This window comes from Perca flavescens, chromosome 18 (assembly GCF_004354835.1).
Source record: "Perca flavescens isolate YP-PL-M2 chromosome 18, PFLA_1.0, whole genome shotgun sequence".
In the NCBI taxonomy this organism is placed as follows: domain Eukaryota; kingdom Metazoa; phylum Chordata; class Actinopteri; order Perciformes; family Percidae; genus Perca; species Perca flavescens.
This window is the reverse complement of record NC_041348.1, coordinates 22,143,029-22,158,584: the sequence shown is the minus strand read 5'-3', so window position 1 is coordinate 22,158,584 and position 15,556 is coordinate 22,143,029. Positions and strand designations below refer to the sequence as shown.

The following is a 15,556-nucleotide window of genomic DNA, read 5'->3' as shown; positions in this document are numbered from 1 at the left end:
TTATGTCTTGCTGTAGCTGTATTTAGCTCCCTTAATCCCCACCTTTGTCCTTTTTCTGTCTCTTTTTTTTCATCATACTTCTCCCTCTCTATATATGAGGGCTGTGCAGTTGTGGCACAAATCTCCTAGCAACCACAGCTAGTGCCATCATGGAGGTCCACTGGAAAATAGGCTGTATACAAAAACAAATCAGAAATAACAAGTAAGCTAAAAGAACAGATAGCAGATTTCAAAATCACTATCATTCTCATACATATGTACTTACCTGCCACACTCATTCAGTCATTTAGGTTTAGTGAAGCTGTGAGGAGTCTGAAAAGTTAGATTCATAGTCATGTCTTCCTCAGGTCTCGTCCTTCTTTATCTCGTCTCTACTCAAAGTCTCAAACTACATCTCAAAGTAGTTGTAGTTTGAATAGCTCAGTTAACCTCAACAAACAGCTACCTTTTGGTATTGTTAGCCAGCTCACAATGCTTATTGAAGCAACGTTACTTTTATTATACAACTACTAGATGCTACAATGCTTGTAACAAATGTTTTAACTAGTGCTCAAATAAAAAATATTTAATTCATCTGGACCGTGACATGTACTTGGTCAGCCCATCTACTTGACAACCCATGCACTACCAACTTACATTTAGAATTAGCGTTAGCAGGCTAAAAAACAATGTTATATTGCTACCATCATGTTAAATGGAAAAATAAAAGGCATATTTTCACCAAAACAACTTAATCAAAATAATATCATATTTGGAGTAAAAAAAAAGGCATTATTCCATGTTTTTTTCTTATTGGTAACAAAAGTTGCCTCTCAACACCTCTGAATTCTGCCACTTTCTGGTGGCACTCAGTCCATTATTTCACAAATATGAAAGTACATTTATAAAAATGTCCCCTAAATAGTAATTTGTTGGGGACTATTATCAGCTGTGGATTAATACACATGTGGTTTACTAGTGAGCAGCAGGATTGTGTATGTGGGATTGGCATAGAATAAACAGTGTGTGTGTTCATGGTAATGAAGGAACATGTCACCCCATGCAACAATGTGGCTCACTGATGTGTTTATAATAGTTTTTGGACAACAATGGAGCTCTATGCACAGAGGAATAATCTATATGAGTCTTTGTAGAGGCAAGATTTGTTAGTATCAATTAATTGTGTCAGTTCATTTGTGGGATGTGTTGGCTATAAGAAAGAAAAAAAAATATCACAAGCCTTATTGTTTAACAGTGACCAGATAGAGATAAAGTTATCTCAGTCCAAAATGACACTTACGGTTGGCCGTGTTATAACTTCTAAGACACAAAACAGCACAAAACTTTACCTCTGAACACAGAACTATATTTGGGAAAAGAAAATTCAAAATGTTTTCAGCTGTTTATCTTTTTAGCTCATAGGGCCTCCAGTATGGCTGCCGCAGGGTGCAATATGCCACCTGAAAGCCCACTGCCCTTTCTTTCCTTCTATCTTTTTCTCTTTCTTTCTATCTCAGTTTGCTCCTTGCTGCTCCCTTCTCCTGCTAGGGTTGCTTGTCGTAGTGGATGCCTGTCTGTCTGTTTGTCCCTACGTCCGTCTGTCTGTCTGTCTGTCTGTCTGTCTGTCTGTCTGTAGTGTTGTGGTTGCCGGGACAGATGCACTGATGCCTGTGATTCGATGCTTTATCTCCACTAGCTCCAGTGTAGGTTGGAGGGGCTTAAAGATGATCGCAGGAGGACCTTCAGCTCTCGAGTAACTATCCCGCCCCCCTCCCCTCCTTGCCTTTCCCTCACCCTCCTCCGAGGAGCGCGCAAAACAAACCCCCCCCCCCCCCCCACCCCTTCCCCCCTCTCTCCTCGCTTGCCTCGCTATCTTTCTAGCTCTCGCTCACTCTCTTTCTCTGTTTGTCTCTCTATCTGTCTGTTGCCGCTGGTCTCTTTCTCGTCCTCAATCTGTCTGTCGTTCACTCTGTCTCACTATTTCTCTGTCCGGTCTGTTAGGAGTCTTCTTAACTCCGTCTCCCACGCACACTTTTCTCAGTCTGTCTCTCTTTCTCTCCCTCCATCTGTCTGTCTGTCTCTGTTTCTGTCTTTCCGGTTAACATGCTCTGCTTTCAGTAGCTATGTCTGGTGTGCTGGATGTCTGTTAAGTAGATGCCATCAGGCCGCTCAAGTGGTCTTTATTGTTTTTTGTTCTTTTCCTCCTGTTTTCCCTTCTTTCTGCTGTGTCTCGGCTCTGTAGTTTAGTGAAGTCTGTCTAGTCCGTGCTTCCTGTTTTTGTTTGTTTCTTTTCTTTCCGGGCTGTGGGACCACGTAATGCTGATCCTCATCCTTCCACCCTTGTCTCTTTCTGTCTACCTACCTGTTTTTTCTATCTTTCTGTCTCTCTCCATCCCTACCTCCTCCACCATCCCACCCACCTTGCCCCACCTCCCATCTCCCACCCTCTCACCTCGGCTGTTTGGTGCTCAGTGGTGTCACAGTATTAGCCTAGTAATGATGGCGGTGAGGGAGGGGAGGAGGGAGAAAGAGGTGGGTGGCTGGGCGGGTGGGGTAGAGAGACCTTCACCATGGGTGTTTTGGTTCTCCATACACCGCACACTGCCCACACCCAACTTATGTGTGTTATTGAGATGCAGCAGTTGCAACAAAGTAAAGGAGGACTGCCAGAAGCCACACAGAGTGAAAGACATGTAAGGGCAGACTGAACATGACTGACAATTATGCCAGTCAACACATCTGAAAAAAGGTACATAGACAGGCCAGCAAATGGAGAGCTAAAAATCCCCCAAAATCAAGCCCAACTTACAATTGTCCAAAAGACACTTAAGTTTAAATATCTGCCATGATTTTGCCAAGACTGTAAAATATTGGCATCAGAACAGATTTTGCCTAGATGTATGTACTATTTCTGTATATTGGTTTAGTTTTATACAGGAATACTTGTATTCTGTGCCAATCTTGCAGCCTGATAACTTGCAACTTGTGATTCTCCTTCCCTTATTAAGTCATTCCCTAAAGCTGAGCTTCACAAAAGCATGCTCATACTGTAACACAGCATCTTCTTTATATGATGTTGTATATCGTTTTAGTGCTGTGTAGCATCTGTAACAACAATGCATCGGTACTATGTTCGTTTTCTATAAATACCATTAACAAACAGCATGATCACCAGGAGGTTGGCTGCTTCTGACAGCAGAGTTGAAATGAACTGGTATGTTCATATTCCACTTCTACTTATACCTGTCGTATAGACTCTTTTTGTTCTTGCTTTCATTTGCCGCTAATTGCGTTCCACTGTAAATTATGTGCGAGCTGATTAGATTCCATCAAGAAACTTGTTGCCAGGAAATCTTTCTTACCATATTAAACAAGATGATGATAAGCTGTGTGTCCCAAGTTTGATTGATGTCAGTCGGTGCACTTTCAGCATCAGTCCCTGTTTGTACAGAACAATAAACTACATTGATTTCTTGTAATTGTAAAAAACAGTATACAACTGTATACAACTGTACAATTTCACACTATTAGTATGTTGTATGAAATTGGGAAATATTATTCATGGCAGATGTTGGTCCATGGCTTAACTGCCTCCAACATGTTCAAAAACTCAAGAAATGGCAAGTACCAATATCCTTTTTTTTGACTGGAAGAAACAGGGTTTATGGGAAATGTGGTCTTTATTTTAAGAAGTGCTAAAATTAGAAAGATAGAGGCTACTAATTGTCTCCAATGTGGTTTCCTTTTGTTGTACTGTTGCAATTAATTTGGCAAAGATATATCAGTTACAAACAATACCGGAACCACTTTCAGTTTATTTGTTCTCCATTCACTCACCATTAACAACAGTTAGCAGCAAGTCTCAAGATGCTTTTGGGAAGCTCAGCCTAGTTTTAACCCACTCTGCTCTCCTCCCCATCTTGCCATATATTACAAGTAAAGCGCTAGTGCAGCTATCACGCCGCATCAGCGATCTCCAGAGAAACCTTACTGTCCTGCACCACATCTGAACAGCCACTATCTTTACTCGACACTACATTTCCACTGCATTTGATGTTACACCGTAGCACAGTTAATACATCTGTTATGACCTTGTGATACAATATTGTCACTCTGTATGTTGTTGCCTTTGTCCATATATTCCCTTTTAGTGCTTCAATCTAATGTGACATGTCAGTGTATTTATCAGTGTGAATATCACCTTTGATGTGATGAGGTAGTGTACAGGAAGTGATGATAATAGTAATGCAGGAGATGTAGCCATCTCCCAACAGCAGGACAAAGTGCACAGTGTAGTGTGACACGGCCTTTGCCAATTCTTCTGACTGTTGTTTAAATAGCTTCTCATCTCAAGCATGTCAAAAGAGCAGCCCGGTTTATCTCAAATTACCACTACCTCTGCTCTCTCTCTCTCTTTCCTTTTGCCCTTCGTCTTTCTCCCAACTGCCCTCCCCATCTTTAGGTGCAGTCACGATGCAGCAGCAAAGAAAATATCCTAAGATCAAGTGAGTACTCCGTTTCCAATTCAAAAGCTCTTTCCTGTGTGTCATATCTGCATGTCACCAAGTGTGCTCTCAAACACGCATAAATAGATTTTAAATGAGCTGTGATGTGACAATGAGAGCACTGTTTGGCCATGTGTGGCTGATGTGTGGCTGCGGTGTTGCGCGTGTGTGTGTGTGTGTGTGTGTGTGTGTGTGTGTGTGTGTGTGTGTGTGTGTGTGTGCGTGCGTGCGTGCGTGCGTGCGTGCGTGCGTGCGCGTGCGTGCGTGCGTGTGCAATGTTTTGCCAGAGGTTGTTAAGCCTCATGTTAAGCATTAGAATATGCTGTGGAAGCGAAAGTGTATCTTTAAAGGAGAGAAATTGGGTCAAGGGAAATCAAAGCACAGCAGGGCCTATTCTTTGCTGTGAGGCAGAGAGAGATAAAGAGAGAAGGAGAGAGAGAGAGAGCAGATTACATATTAGTTACACCTTGCTTTGTACCTTCTACCTTTGGAATTATTAGAAAGGTATTATTAGACCAACATGGCTGCTATCGAGCACTTCTATCATCCAGCTGGGTTCCATAGCTTCTGCAAACAAACAAGAGTATTTATTGCCAATCCCTCCTCATGGTGTTTGAATTGTGTTATTGCACATATATACGGACTGAAAAAATTAATTAATCCAGTTATCTCGGTGACAGTGATGTGGAAACATATTCGATTACATATGTTTATTTATACAATTGTTTTGCATGTATGCATTATCATGTCCTGAGTTTTGGAATTTGACCTTTACTGCTGCAAACCCAGTGCGCTCAGATCAGTTTTAATTTCTCAACAGATTTTTATTTGAAGGTTTTTCTGGGGCTCTTGGGCCACAAAAGAAAATTCTTAAAAATACAGTTTTTGTCTCCAGAGATAGTTGAGTGGTTCAGTTCCTTGCCTTTGGAGCCATGTAGATCCCTCCACTGTCTCGGGATTGAGTCCCAGCAGAGTTCTCTCCTCTCTCCCTCCCCTCTGTGTTTCTCTCAACTTTCAAACTGTCTAAATAAAGAATTAAAATGCTAAAAAGGGTGAGTGGTCTCACGTTTTTTTCTGATTCAAGCTGGGCTAGGCTTTAATTTCAAAGCTTTGGTCTAGAGCTTCGTATGTATGAAATCACTCCCTGTTCTCTACCAAATGCACTGTATTTACTTTACGCCATTTTATGTCAGTATCCGGATTCTACGTGTAAATATAAGCACTCCAGTGGCCATATCATGTGCAATCCCTTTGATGCAAATAACAGAAATGGGATACTACACCTGCCAGTGATGATAGAAAATGATGACGTTTCATACATTATTCCAATTAAGTAAAACTATTGAATATATTTGATGATATTAACTTCTTTTTTAAATTGCAGTACAGAAAAGGCAAATGTATTTTAGTAGTAGTTTAAAAGCAATCTTGGTCAAAGCAATTTCACGTGATCCATATCAAAAATGTTTCTTTTTGTTATGTGCTTAAAAAATGTATATTAGTCGATATATATTGTTATTATATTATACTATTATAAAAATGTTAAATATTGTTATCTGCCCAATATATGTGAGGCTCTACACTGTACTAAGTGTTTGACAATACTGAATGAATGAATGTATGAATGTAATGTAATTCCGGACAGCGCAACCACAGTACTGTTCCTGTTTTGTGATGAGATTTGATTTTGTGACAACCATTTCATGACAGTGTATGTAATGTCACATGTCTTCCCAGGTCACAGTGCAGTGGACATCACCAAGGTGGCCCGGAGGCACCGCATGTCCCCCTTCCCCCTCACCTCCATGGACAAGGCCTTCATCACTGTGCTGGAGATGACCGGCGTCCTGGGCACTGAGATCATTAACTACAGAGGTGAGGAGGAGAGAAACCCTGCAGGTCGAGCACATCGGATTCGCACCCACTTAAATGTGTTAATCTCACCCCTTGACATCTCCAATTCACCTTCCCATTATGCCTGCTGACATCAGCCACTCAGCATGCTGGGATGTTAAGGTGTCACACTTTTCAGATCGACGGAGCAATATGCGTTCGCTAAGATTACATTACAGCATTTAAACACTCTCTGTCCACAACTGGACACCTCGCTGAATCAGCCATCTGTGTCTGCATGCCACGGTGTCATTTGCACACACAAATGTACTTGGCTACATAAACAACAGACAAACCAATCCTAATGATCCATGTGTCATTTACATTTACTGCTGCATAAAATAAAAAAAGAAGGTTATTTTCCATCCAACACATGGCCTTTTTCATGGCTTTCTATTGTGTTTTTATGTTGAGAAACATTTATAGAACAGAGTGGGAGTCTCTTTAGGCTGCTATATATAGCAGAATTTGTTCGTCACATGCAATCGTACAGTTCAGTGTAGTGAAATTCAATCTGTGCATTTAACCCATCCTAAGCATTAGTAGCACTGGGCAGCCACATGGCGCCCAGGGAGCAAATTGGGGTGCAGCATCTTGCTCAAGGACACTTCAACACGCGGACAGGAGAAACCAGGGATCGAACTTTCAATCTTAAGTTTGAAAGCGGTCGCACTGAGTGACAAACACTGGGAATTATTACCTGACTCTGCAGTTTCCCTCAACTCTGAGGAGCATTTTAGCATCTTTCAGGTTATTGTTTTGGTTCTGTGGCCTGCAACTGTACTGTTAGTTCACTGTCATCAGGTTTAAAAAGTGAAATAGAAAAGAATTCTGATTCACATACATTCTTTAATGTTTGTTTTTATAATAATTCACAAGGTTGTTACATGTTTTAGGTCAGTGTATCTTTTGGTCATTCAATTTTCATTTCATAAACAGGTATTAAAAAACAAAAAACGAATGGTTATTTGATTTTCGTTTTAAAATTTGAAATTTGAAATTGAAATACAAGGCATGTTTTCCTTTTCCTGGTCAAAAGGGGATGAGAGATATTTAAAAGTATGTTTTGATATTCATTTTCTATTTAAAAAAATAAAATCACTCGAAAATAGAAATATTCAGAGTCAGGATGTTGTCATTTCCAATGCAACAGCCAGTGTACAAGTGTTGCTTTCAGCACAGGCTAAAATGACTTTAATTTACGCTTAGGGTTCGGCTTCGGATACTGAAGCCTGCCGAACCCTATATATATAGGTATGTATATATATATCTATATATATATATAGATATATATATATTCGGCTGAATATATAAGAACCCTACCGAACCCTATATATATTTGGCCGAATTTATGTAGGGATCGGCCGAAATATGCCAAACCCTGTATATATTTTGCCGAATATATATAGGGTTCGGCCGAATCCGAAGCTGAGCCCTGCCGACCCCTATATATATGTATATTTGCTGTCAAACGATTAAAATATTTAATCGCGATTAATTGCATTAATGTCATAGTGATTAATCGCAATTAATCGCAATTAATCACACATTTTTATCTATTCTAAATGTCTCTTGATTTCTTTTTGTCCCATTATTTTTTTCTCATTTTAATGCTCTTATCAACATTGAAAAGTGGATCTGCTTGCTTTGTGCTTTTGTCGCCTGGCTTTGACGTGGGGGTGGAGAATTCGCATCAGCTGTGTGCTTGGCATCAAGTGGTATTTCAGACTGGACGTGCTGCGATGATAGCTCAGTTCACAACGACAAAACGCAGTAAAAAAATGAATATCAAAACATATTTTTAAATATCTCTCATCCCCTTTTGACCAGGAAAAGGAAAACACGCCTTGTATTTCAATTTCAACTTTTTTATTTTAGCAGCGAAAAGCAAATTTGTTCTTTGTTTTTTAATACCTGTTGAAATGAAATGAAAATCAAATGACCAAAGATACACTGACCGTTTTACAACACATGGTTGCACAATGAAATGTATGTTGAAGACCCTACACACTACACACGCACACACACAGAACATGTATACAAATACTTAAATTAGAATAGAAACAATAAAATAAACATAAACAGTTACTTATATATGAATTCTCCTTATTATAATGAGATTTAATGCATGTTTCAATGCATCTTTGTACCTGTATTTATGAATTTGCATGTCTAAACAGACACAGATACAAACATACACAGAGACGTTAGTTTAGCACGCGTGGGTCTCGTCAGCCTTCTGGCAGAGTGGCCTCATCGCCAGCGGAGGGGGATACAGAGCCAAGCTGAGGGCCAGAGGGGAAAACACACTCTTTAATTCATCTCTAAATACAGGGTAGCGAGGATTGGGGGCAAAAACACCCTGCGGGGCACATGACGTCTCGATCAATGATGGTAGAAGGAACACTCTTTCTTTTCCCAGGTGTAAAGTGATGTTTCATGTTCTTGGAGAGGGGAGGGATTTGCAGGAGCACAGCTGGGAGGAGGACAGTGGGTAAGGAGGAGAGGAAGATGGGATATTGGAGATGAAATATTTAGAGAGACAACAGCTGGAGCAGCTCTCCTGCTGGATTTAGAGGTGTGTGTGTGTGTGTGTGTGTGTGGGTGGGTGGGTTGGTGGGTGGTTGGGTGTGTGTGGGTGTGCGTGTGCGTGTGGTGTGTTTGTCTGTGACGTGTCATAGTGTTTTGATGGTGTTACCGGTTGTGAAAATACACCAGAATATCTCGGATGAAATGTTGTTGACTAAAAAAGCGTGTTATCTTCTTCTACAACTGAGATGCATTATTTACAGCAGCTCGTTATGACTGTCATCTAGTAAGCTGTATGCATGCATGTGTGTGGGTGTGTGTACATGCATATGTTTCCCCTTCAACTCATTGATATCAAAGCTTAGATCTTCATATTAACACCAACATAATCATAGCATAAAGGCTCTGAGATAAGCTTTATATAGCCACACAGCAGCTTAAGGTATTTTTAGTGCCAGGATTTTTCTCCTCCACCCACTCTGCTGATGTCTTTTTCTGTTTTTCTTTCCTTCCCTCACTCTCTCTGAGCTATTGTCTGTGTGCAGAGTCTCTGTTTTTCCTACACAATGTTTCCTGAGTGTCTTTAAGTTGTCTGGCTGGTGGAAGTGGTTAAGAAATTTGGATAGCGACACTTGCAAGCCTCCACTTGTTATATGTGAATCAGTAAAGCTAAAATAGAAAAGGAGTGTTTGTGTGTGTGTGTGTGTGTGTGTGTGTGTGTGTGTGTGTGTGTGTGTGTGTGTGTGTGTGTGTGTGTGTGTGTGTCTCTGTCGTCCGTGTGTGCTGGTCAGGTGGTGAGTCATGCAGAGAGATCCTGATGTGCGGTGTCACACTTTGTCTCTTTTTAAAACACACTCGAATATATACATACCTCCGGCGCATATGCCTCTCTGGATCTTCATCTGAATCAGATGCACTGTCTCCCTCACCCACTGTCTCTCTTTCTCTCCAGCTGTCACTCTCTCTTTGCCCAACTTCTCCTCCTCTCCTCATACCCATGTTCTTCCTCTTTTCCCACAGATGGGATGGGTCGAGTCCTGGCTCAGGACGTTTATGCCAAAGACAACCTGCCACCCTTCCCTGCCTCTGTCAAGGATGGTTATGCTGTGAGAGGTAAGTACCGTACATTATGGCAGGTGATTTGAAATATACTCCTGTCCCGCCAATCTTAGATCAATTGAATTATTTTATTTTGGCATTAGAGTCAGTTTTGCTGAAACAATGTAGAATAGTTGCAAAGTGTAGATGTTAAAAGCTGTGAATCAACCGTTTAAATATTCAAACTAGTATTCAGGCCTCAAAAACATGTCATCGAAAAAGAATGGGGGATATTTTCAAATAACATTAGGACAGGTTAGCCAGAGAATCTGCCATGGATGTCCAATTACACCTCAGTAATTTACACCCTAAACTAACATTTACGCAGTTATATGTAGAGCCCATGTTATTATGTTCATAAGGTACAATAATTGTTCCTTAAAACTAAAATAGAAAAGACAATGTTTAATTCAACACTGGGCCTTTTTAGGTCTTTTGGTCATTTATGGAACACAGTGGAAGCTCTGCAGCCGGTTGCACCAGCTGTTCATAGTTAAAATATAGATGTGTTATAATGTACAAGTTTAGTACTGTATGTGGAGATTTACACATTAAAATAGGTTCCACTAACAAACTAGATCTAACATAGAGATTAGTTGGTAAGGGTAATTGTCAGGTGTAACTGTTGCGTAACCAACTGAACCAGCTAACTGACAGAATTAAGGTTAGATTGCCATATGAACCATATGAAAGAGTAAAAGAGGTAATATGGATGGTCCACATGTCTTGCTTACACTTGGTTAAATAGTAATAAATAATACAAAATACCTGAAATTACTACTGTACATTTCATGCCAATAACTTATCCTACCCTATGCTAATATCTTAGCACAGAGAACATAGAAAAGACATTACACACAAACGTAGTGATAGATTTATGAATCACTGGAGCGACCAAATCCAGTTTACCATTTCTTGGGTTTTCTTAAAAAGGAAGTTGCAGAACATAGATAAAGCTGAAGAACTAACCAGGCCAGTGTGTCTTTCCCCCTGTATTAATGACCTGATTGTCCTAGTTAGAGATGAAGACACTGGGCCAGTGGAGAACTGCCTCAGGAGCCATGTAAGGGTTTCTTCTGCCAAGGTGAACTGAAGGCTCTGCATTGTGGGACATGGAGGGGGCTGTCCTCCATAGCTGCCAGGTGGAGACGAGTGGCAAGACATATGGGTTTATCTTTGCTCAGAGAGATGTGTTTCATTCCAATGGCTCCACCAACTCCTTAGAGGTTTTTTTTTAGGTGAGATCCAGGCAAATTGAGTTGACTTGTTTTGGTCAAAAAATCAGTGGCTGGGCGTCCTGGAAAGCGTTGAGGGTCCTGTTAACCTGGAGAGCAGGGTGGCAGCTTGCTGGCTCCAGGCAGCTCAAAAACTCTTGCATGTAACATCTGCTGTTGGCTCTTGTTGATGGAGTAGGAGGAGCAGAACACACAGGTCTCTCTGGATTTTATGCATCTGTCCTGAGGGCCTGGCGTCCGCTGAGGCGTACATGTGCAGATTTTAGAGATTTTAGTGCCTAAACTGTGGGTGTGGAAGGAGCCAATAGTCTATTGCTTAACCAGAACACAGTGCATATTTTTGCTCTTTTACAAACCTTTAACCCCCCAAAACTGAATGAATTAATCTTAGTTAGATAGCTGGATCTCTGGGTGGGAAATGGTGAAAACATCACATTTCCATTGTGTCAATATGTGAAAAATAAAAAAATAAAAAAATGTGGTTGTTTTTAACTCAACAACAGATGTTCATTGTCATCCAGTGGTGTTTTCCAAGTGTTTCTCAAGGAAAAGAGTGGCAGGTTTTCTTTCATAAGTGGGGATGTTAAACCATGAAATTAAAGTCACAGGTTTTTCACTCACCAAGGACATTTTTCAGTGTCAAAGGATATTTTAAAGTTTGTGATGAGTTTCATTTTTGGTCTTGTGTGTTTGGTCTGTAAAAGAGCAGAATAATAAGGGTGAATTTTCGGTTTTCCCATTGGCTCAAGTCAGCTATTTGGCTGTAGCAATGCTGAAAGTGATGGTTTCTGAACACCTCAGGTGGGGAAGGCATGATTTGCAGAAGGAGAGAGTTCATGTAAACTGTGAAACCTGCGAGCATTAAAAATACTTTGTATGTCTGTATTTGAGATGTTTAATTAAAAAACATCAAATGTCGATGTCTCTCTCCTTCTTTTCATGTTTGTTCATAGGCCACTGAAATAAAATGACTCAACTAAATGGCACACTCCTACACACTCACGTTTTCAGCTGCACACGTGTGAATGCTATTAAATCTTTCTTTTATTTTAGCGGCTGACGGCCCAGGCGACCGCTTCATCATTGGAGAGTCCCAAGCTGGAGAGCAGGTCCGCGCCCACGATGACACTTTAGACACACACGCCTTTTCTAGCTCACAAAAAGACCCCTACACACACCCACACAACCTGTATATGAAAATAAAGTACTTCACTTTTGTCCTTCACCTCACGCCTTGACCAGCTGTAATAGCTCACCAGTGTGTTCCCTTAGCAGGTGATGAAAAGCCCTTCGCCCCAAAGCAGGGCTCGAAAGTTAAAGTACTGCCAAACTATGAAACAGATTAGACCTCTGAGACAAGAGTAGGCTACAGAGATTTATTGACTACCTCGACCTCTCATCTTGAACAAAATCAGCACACATGCAAACACATACTCCATACATGCCCCCTTATATCGTTTATTAGACCTACACGTTTTTTTACATGCAGTTTTGTTGTGTTTTTATTACAATTTGATCACTGTTTTGGCCCAAAGCCGTCTTCAGTTAGTGAGATGCTTTTGGGGAAACTTTGGGAAAAAGTGTGTAAGTTATCTGTCATTTCACTTTATTCTATTTTACTTGAGGCTATTGTGTGAAATGAGCCACCATATTAAAAGGCATTGCACATTTAATTTTTTTTCGATAGGACAAAATATATGAATAAAGTTAAAGGATAAACCATGACACCATTTCTGTGTCTGTGTCTCTCTGCAGCCCACCCACACAGTGATGCCTGGCCAGGTGATGAGGGTGACGACAGGTGCCCCTATCCCATGCGGGGCCGACGCTGTAGTCCAGGTGGAAGATACCGAGCTGCTCCGCGAGTCTGAAGACGTAAGTCTGACTTCTGGTCTTTTACCCGATGAAGAGGCAGGGAGATGTCAGAATCAGGGCTGTGGTCAACTCAACCCAACCAGAGTTTACCCTGTGAAGGGCATCAGTAACTTACAGCAACTTGTACAGGTATTACATACCAGAGTCTATACCAACACCATAGCAACTGAAAATTGATTCTGGTTGTTTTAAATGTCACAGAGAGTAAGTTTAACCCAGAGATGAGCAAAATGCACAATGCATTTTGGTCTAGTATTAAAAAAAAAAACTGTATCTGTTCACATTGATGGATCTGACAGTTGGTTTGTCTTTCAGGGCACAGAGGAGCTGGAAGTACGAATCCTAGTACAGGCTCGTCCAGGGCAGGACATCAGGTTAGTGTGTTATTGTGTTGCTATTAAGAAGAAAACCAGAATTACCATTTTATTTATCAAATACTGTAGATTTGGTAGACAGTGTCAATCACCTTCCTGCATTTTTGTTTGTTAGCCAACCTCTGATACACATTAGTGTGAATAGGGTCTTAAAACTGAAAAGATTGAAGGCATTATGAAAGCACAGTTGATTTTCGGTTATGCTGCTGGCTCCTTGCCTTCATTTTGATCATTTTGATCCTACTTGATATTTTATTAACCTCATTACTGGTTATTGCAGTACCGGTACTTAGAATACACGTCGATCTTTGCTACATTTGGGGTGTTTGTTTGGTTCCTATTGTACATTAGACAGTAGGGTATATACAATATTGAATTGAAGTGCATTTTTCAACATTCTTCCCTTTCTCTCTTACTTTTCCTCTGAACCATCGTCTTTGCTGTCCTGCCATAGGCCCATCGGTCATGACATTAAGCGTGGGGAGTGTGTGCTTGCAAAGGGCACCCACATGGGCCCGTCTGAGATCGGCCTCCTGGCCACTGTGGGAGTCACAGAGGTGGAGGTTCAAAAATTCCCCGTGGTGGCTGTCATGTCCACAGGAAATGAGGTAAGGGGTTAAGAAAAACGTGCATGCTTTCTTCAAAAAGTTTTATTTTCATTTGGGAAATTATACCCATTGTGCACTCAACCCACACTGTATCTGTATTTGCCAAAAAGGTTCGGCCTCAGCTGCTAAAGGTAACAACCATGTGCCATCTTCTCTGACAGCACACCTCGTTCATATTTATGCACAATCAACATTGTTTGCTTTGACTGCGGACACCAGAACAACATTCAGAGCTGAATGCGCACTCAGCCGTTGCATGTGTGCTTTCAGTTGTGAAGAATGTTTATATCTGTGACCAGGTGGTTTCTTTTAAACGCTGGGATCATATTTGTGCCTTTTTTGTGTGACTGATGTGCAGTTTAAATTTCATGGGGTGTTTAACCTTCATGGAGATCCTCAGCAGACTCTAGATACCCATAACACCTTGTTCTTGGTGCTGTGCAGATACCATATGTCTGAATTGTGTAAATCAGCCATGAGTCTGCTACTCCATGGCCACATCCCCAACCCCAAAATGAAATGGTAGATTGTCCTCATCTCCCCTCTTTTGAGCAAGTCTGATGAAATAGAGGATTTGTCTTCTCAGTTTTACACACTCTACCTGTAGCAATGTTAATTTGAACATCTATATTTTGAGTACATTTGTACTCTGTACTAATGAACAAAAAACTGAAATATCTGTGCAGAGCTGGCTTTTACAACTGAAAGTATACAGTATGTCTGCCCGCAAACCCACTGTGAACCTGCTGAATTAGATGCATGTTCATTTGTGGTGTTGCTTTCCTTCAATAATTTTAGTATTCAGCAGTGCTTGTTGACGTTTCCTCATCCCGAGGTCTCCTCATCTGAGAAACAGAATGTTCAGATTTGTAGTTCTAAAGTAGGGAGGTCAAAATGTATCCATAAGACCTTCAAATAACTGATTTAGCAAGTTGTTCTTGGTTTTGTCTGAAAGTAGGACTGCAAGTAATGATTATTTTTATTTCATATTTATTATCTATTACTTTTTTCAATTAATCGATTAGTCATTTAGTTTAATGTTACAAAGTAGTGAAAAATACTCATCACAAGTTCCCAGAATCCAAGTTCTTCAAAGTGCTTGCTTTGTCTAACAAACAAGTTTAAAATCCATTTGAAAAGCCAGAACCAGAGAATGAATGGCGTTTTTCGCTTGATGAATAACTTGAACAATTAATTGATTGTCAAAATTTATGGCAGTTCATTTTCTGTTAATCGACTAATCGATTAATCATTTCAGCACTATCTAAAAAGCACAAGCTACACCAAATGATCAAATGTTCACTCAAAACTAGTGTTACCTCACTCAGTCACCGTAAAAATATAATATTTTTTTAAACCAAGTCAAATTTCTGGCAATCACTTTATGGTCCTATTTTTCAGAACCAACCCATTTGGTACCAAGAGCAGGCTAAATATAGTCATAATATGATTGTAATAAA

The 15,556-nt window shown here is 40.5% G+C and overlaps 1 protein-coding gene across 1 annotated transcript in view; it reads left to right on the top strand.

Annotated features, from left to right (window-relative positions):
• Positions 1-15,556, top strand: part of gphnb (gephyrin b) — a 96,952-nt gene that overhangs the window by 77,041 nt on the left and 4,355 nt on the right. Inside the window, exons 9-15 of the mRNA XM_028605802.1 lie at positions 4,442-4,484; positions 6,222-6,359; positions 9,927-10,019; positions 12,293-12,348; positions 12,995-13,114; positions 13,430-13,488; positions 13,943-14,096. Of these exons, the coding sequence (XP_028461603.1) occupies positions 4,442-4,484; positions 6,222-6,359; positions 9,927-10,019; positions 12,293-12,348; positions 12,995-13,114; positions 13,430-13,488; positions 13,943-14,096 (663 nt within the window). The remainder of the gene's footprint in view (positions 1-4,441; positions 4,485-6,221; positions 6,360-9,926; positions 10,020-12,292; positions 12,349-12,994; positions 13,115-13,429; positions 13,489-13,942; positions 14,097-15,556) is intronic.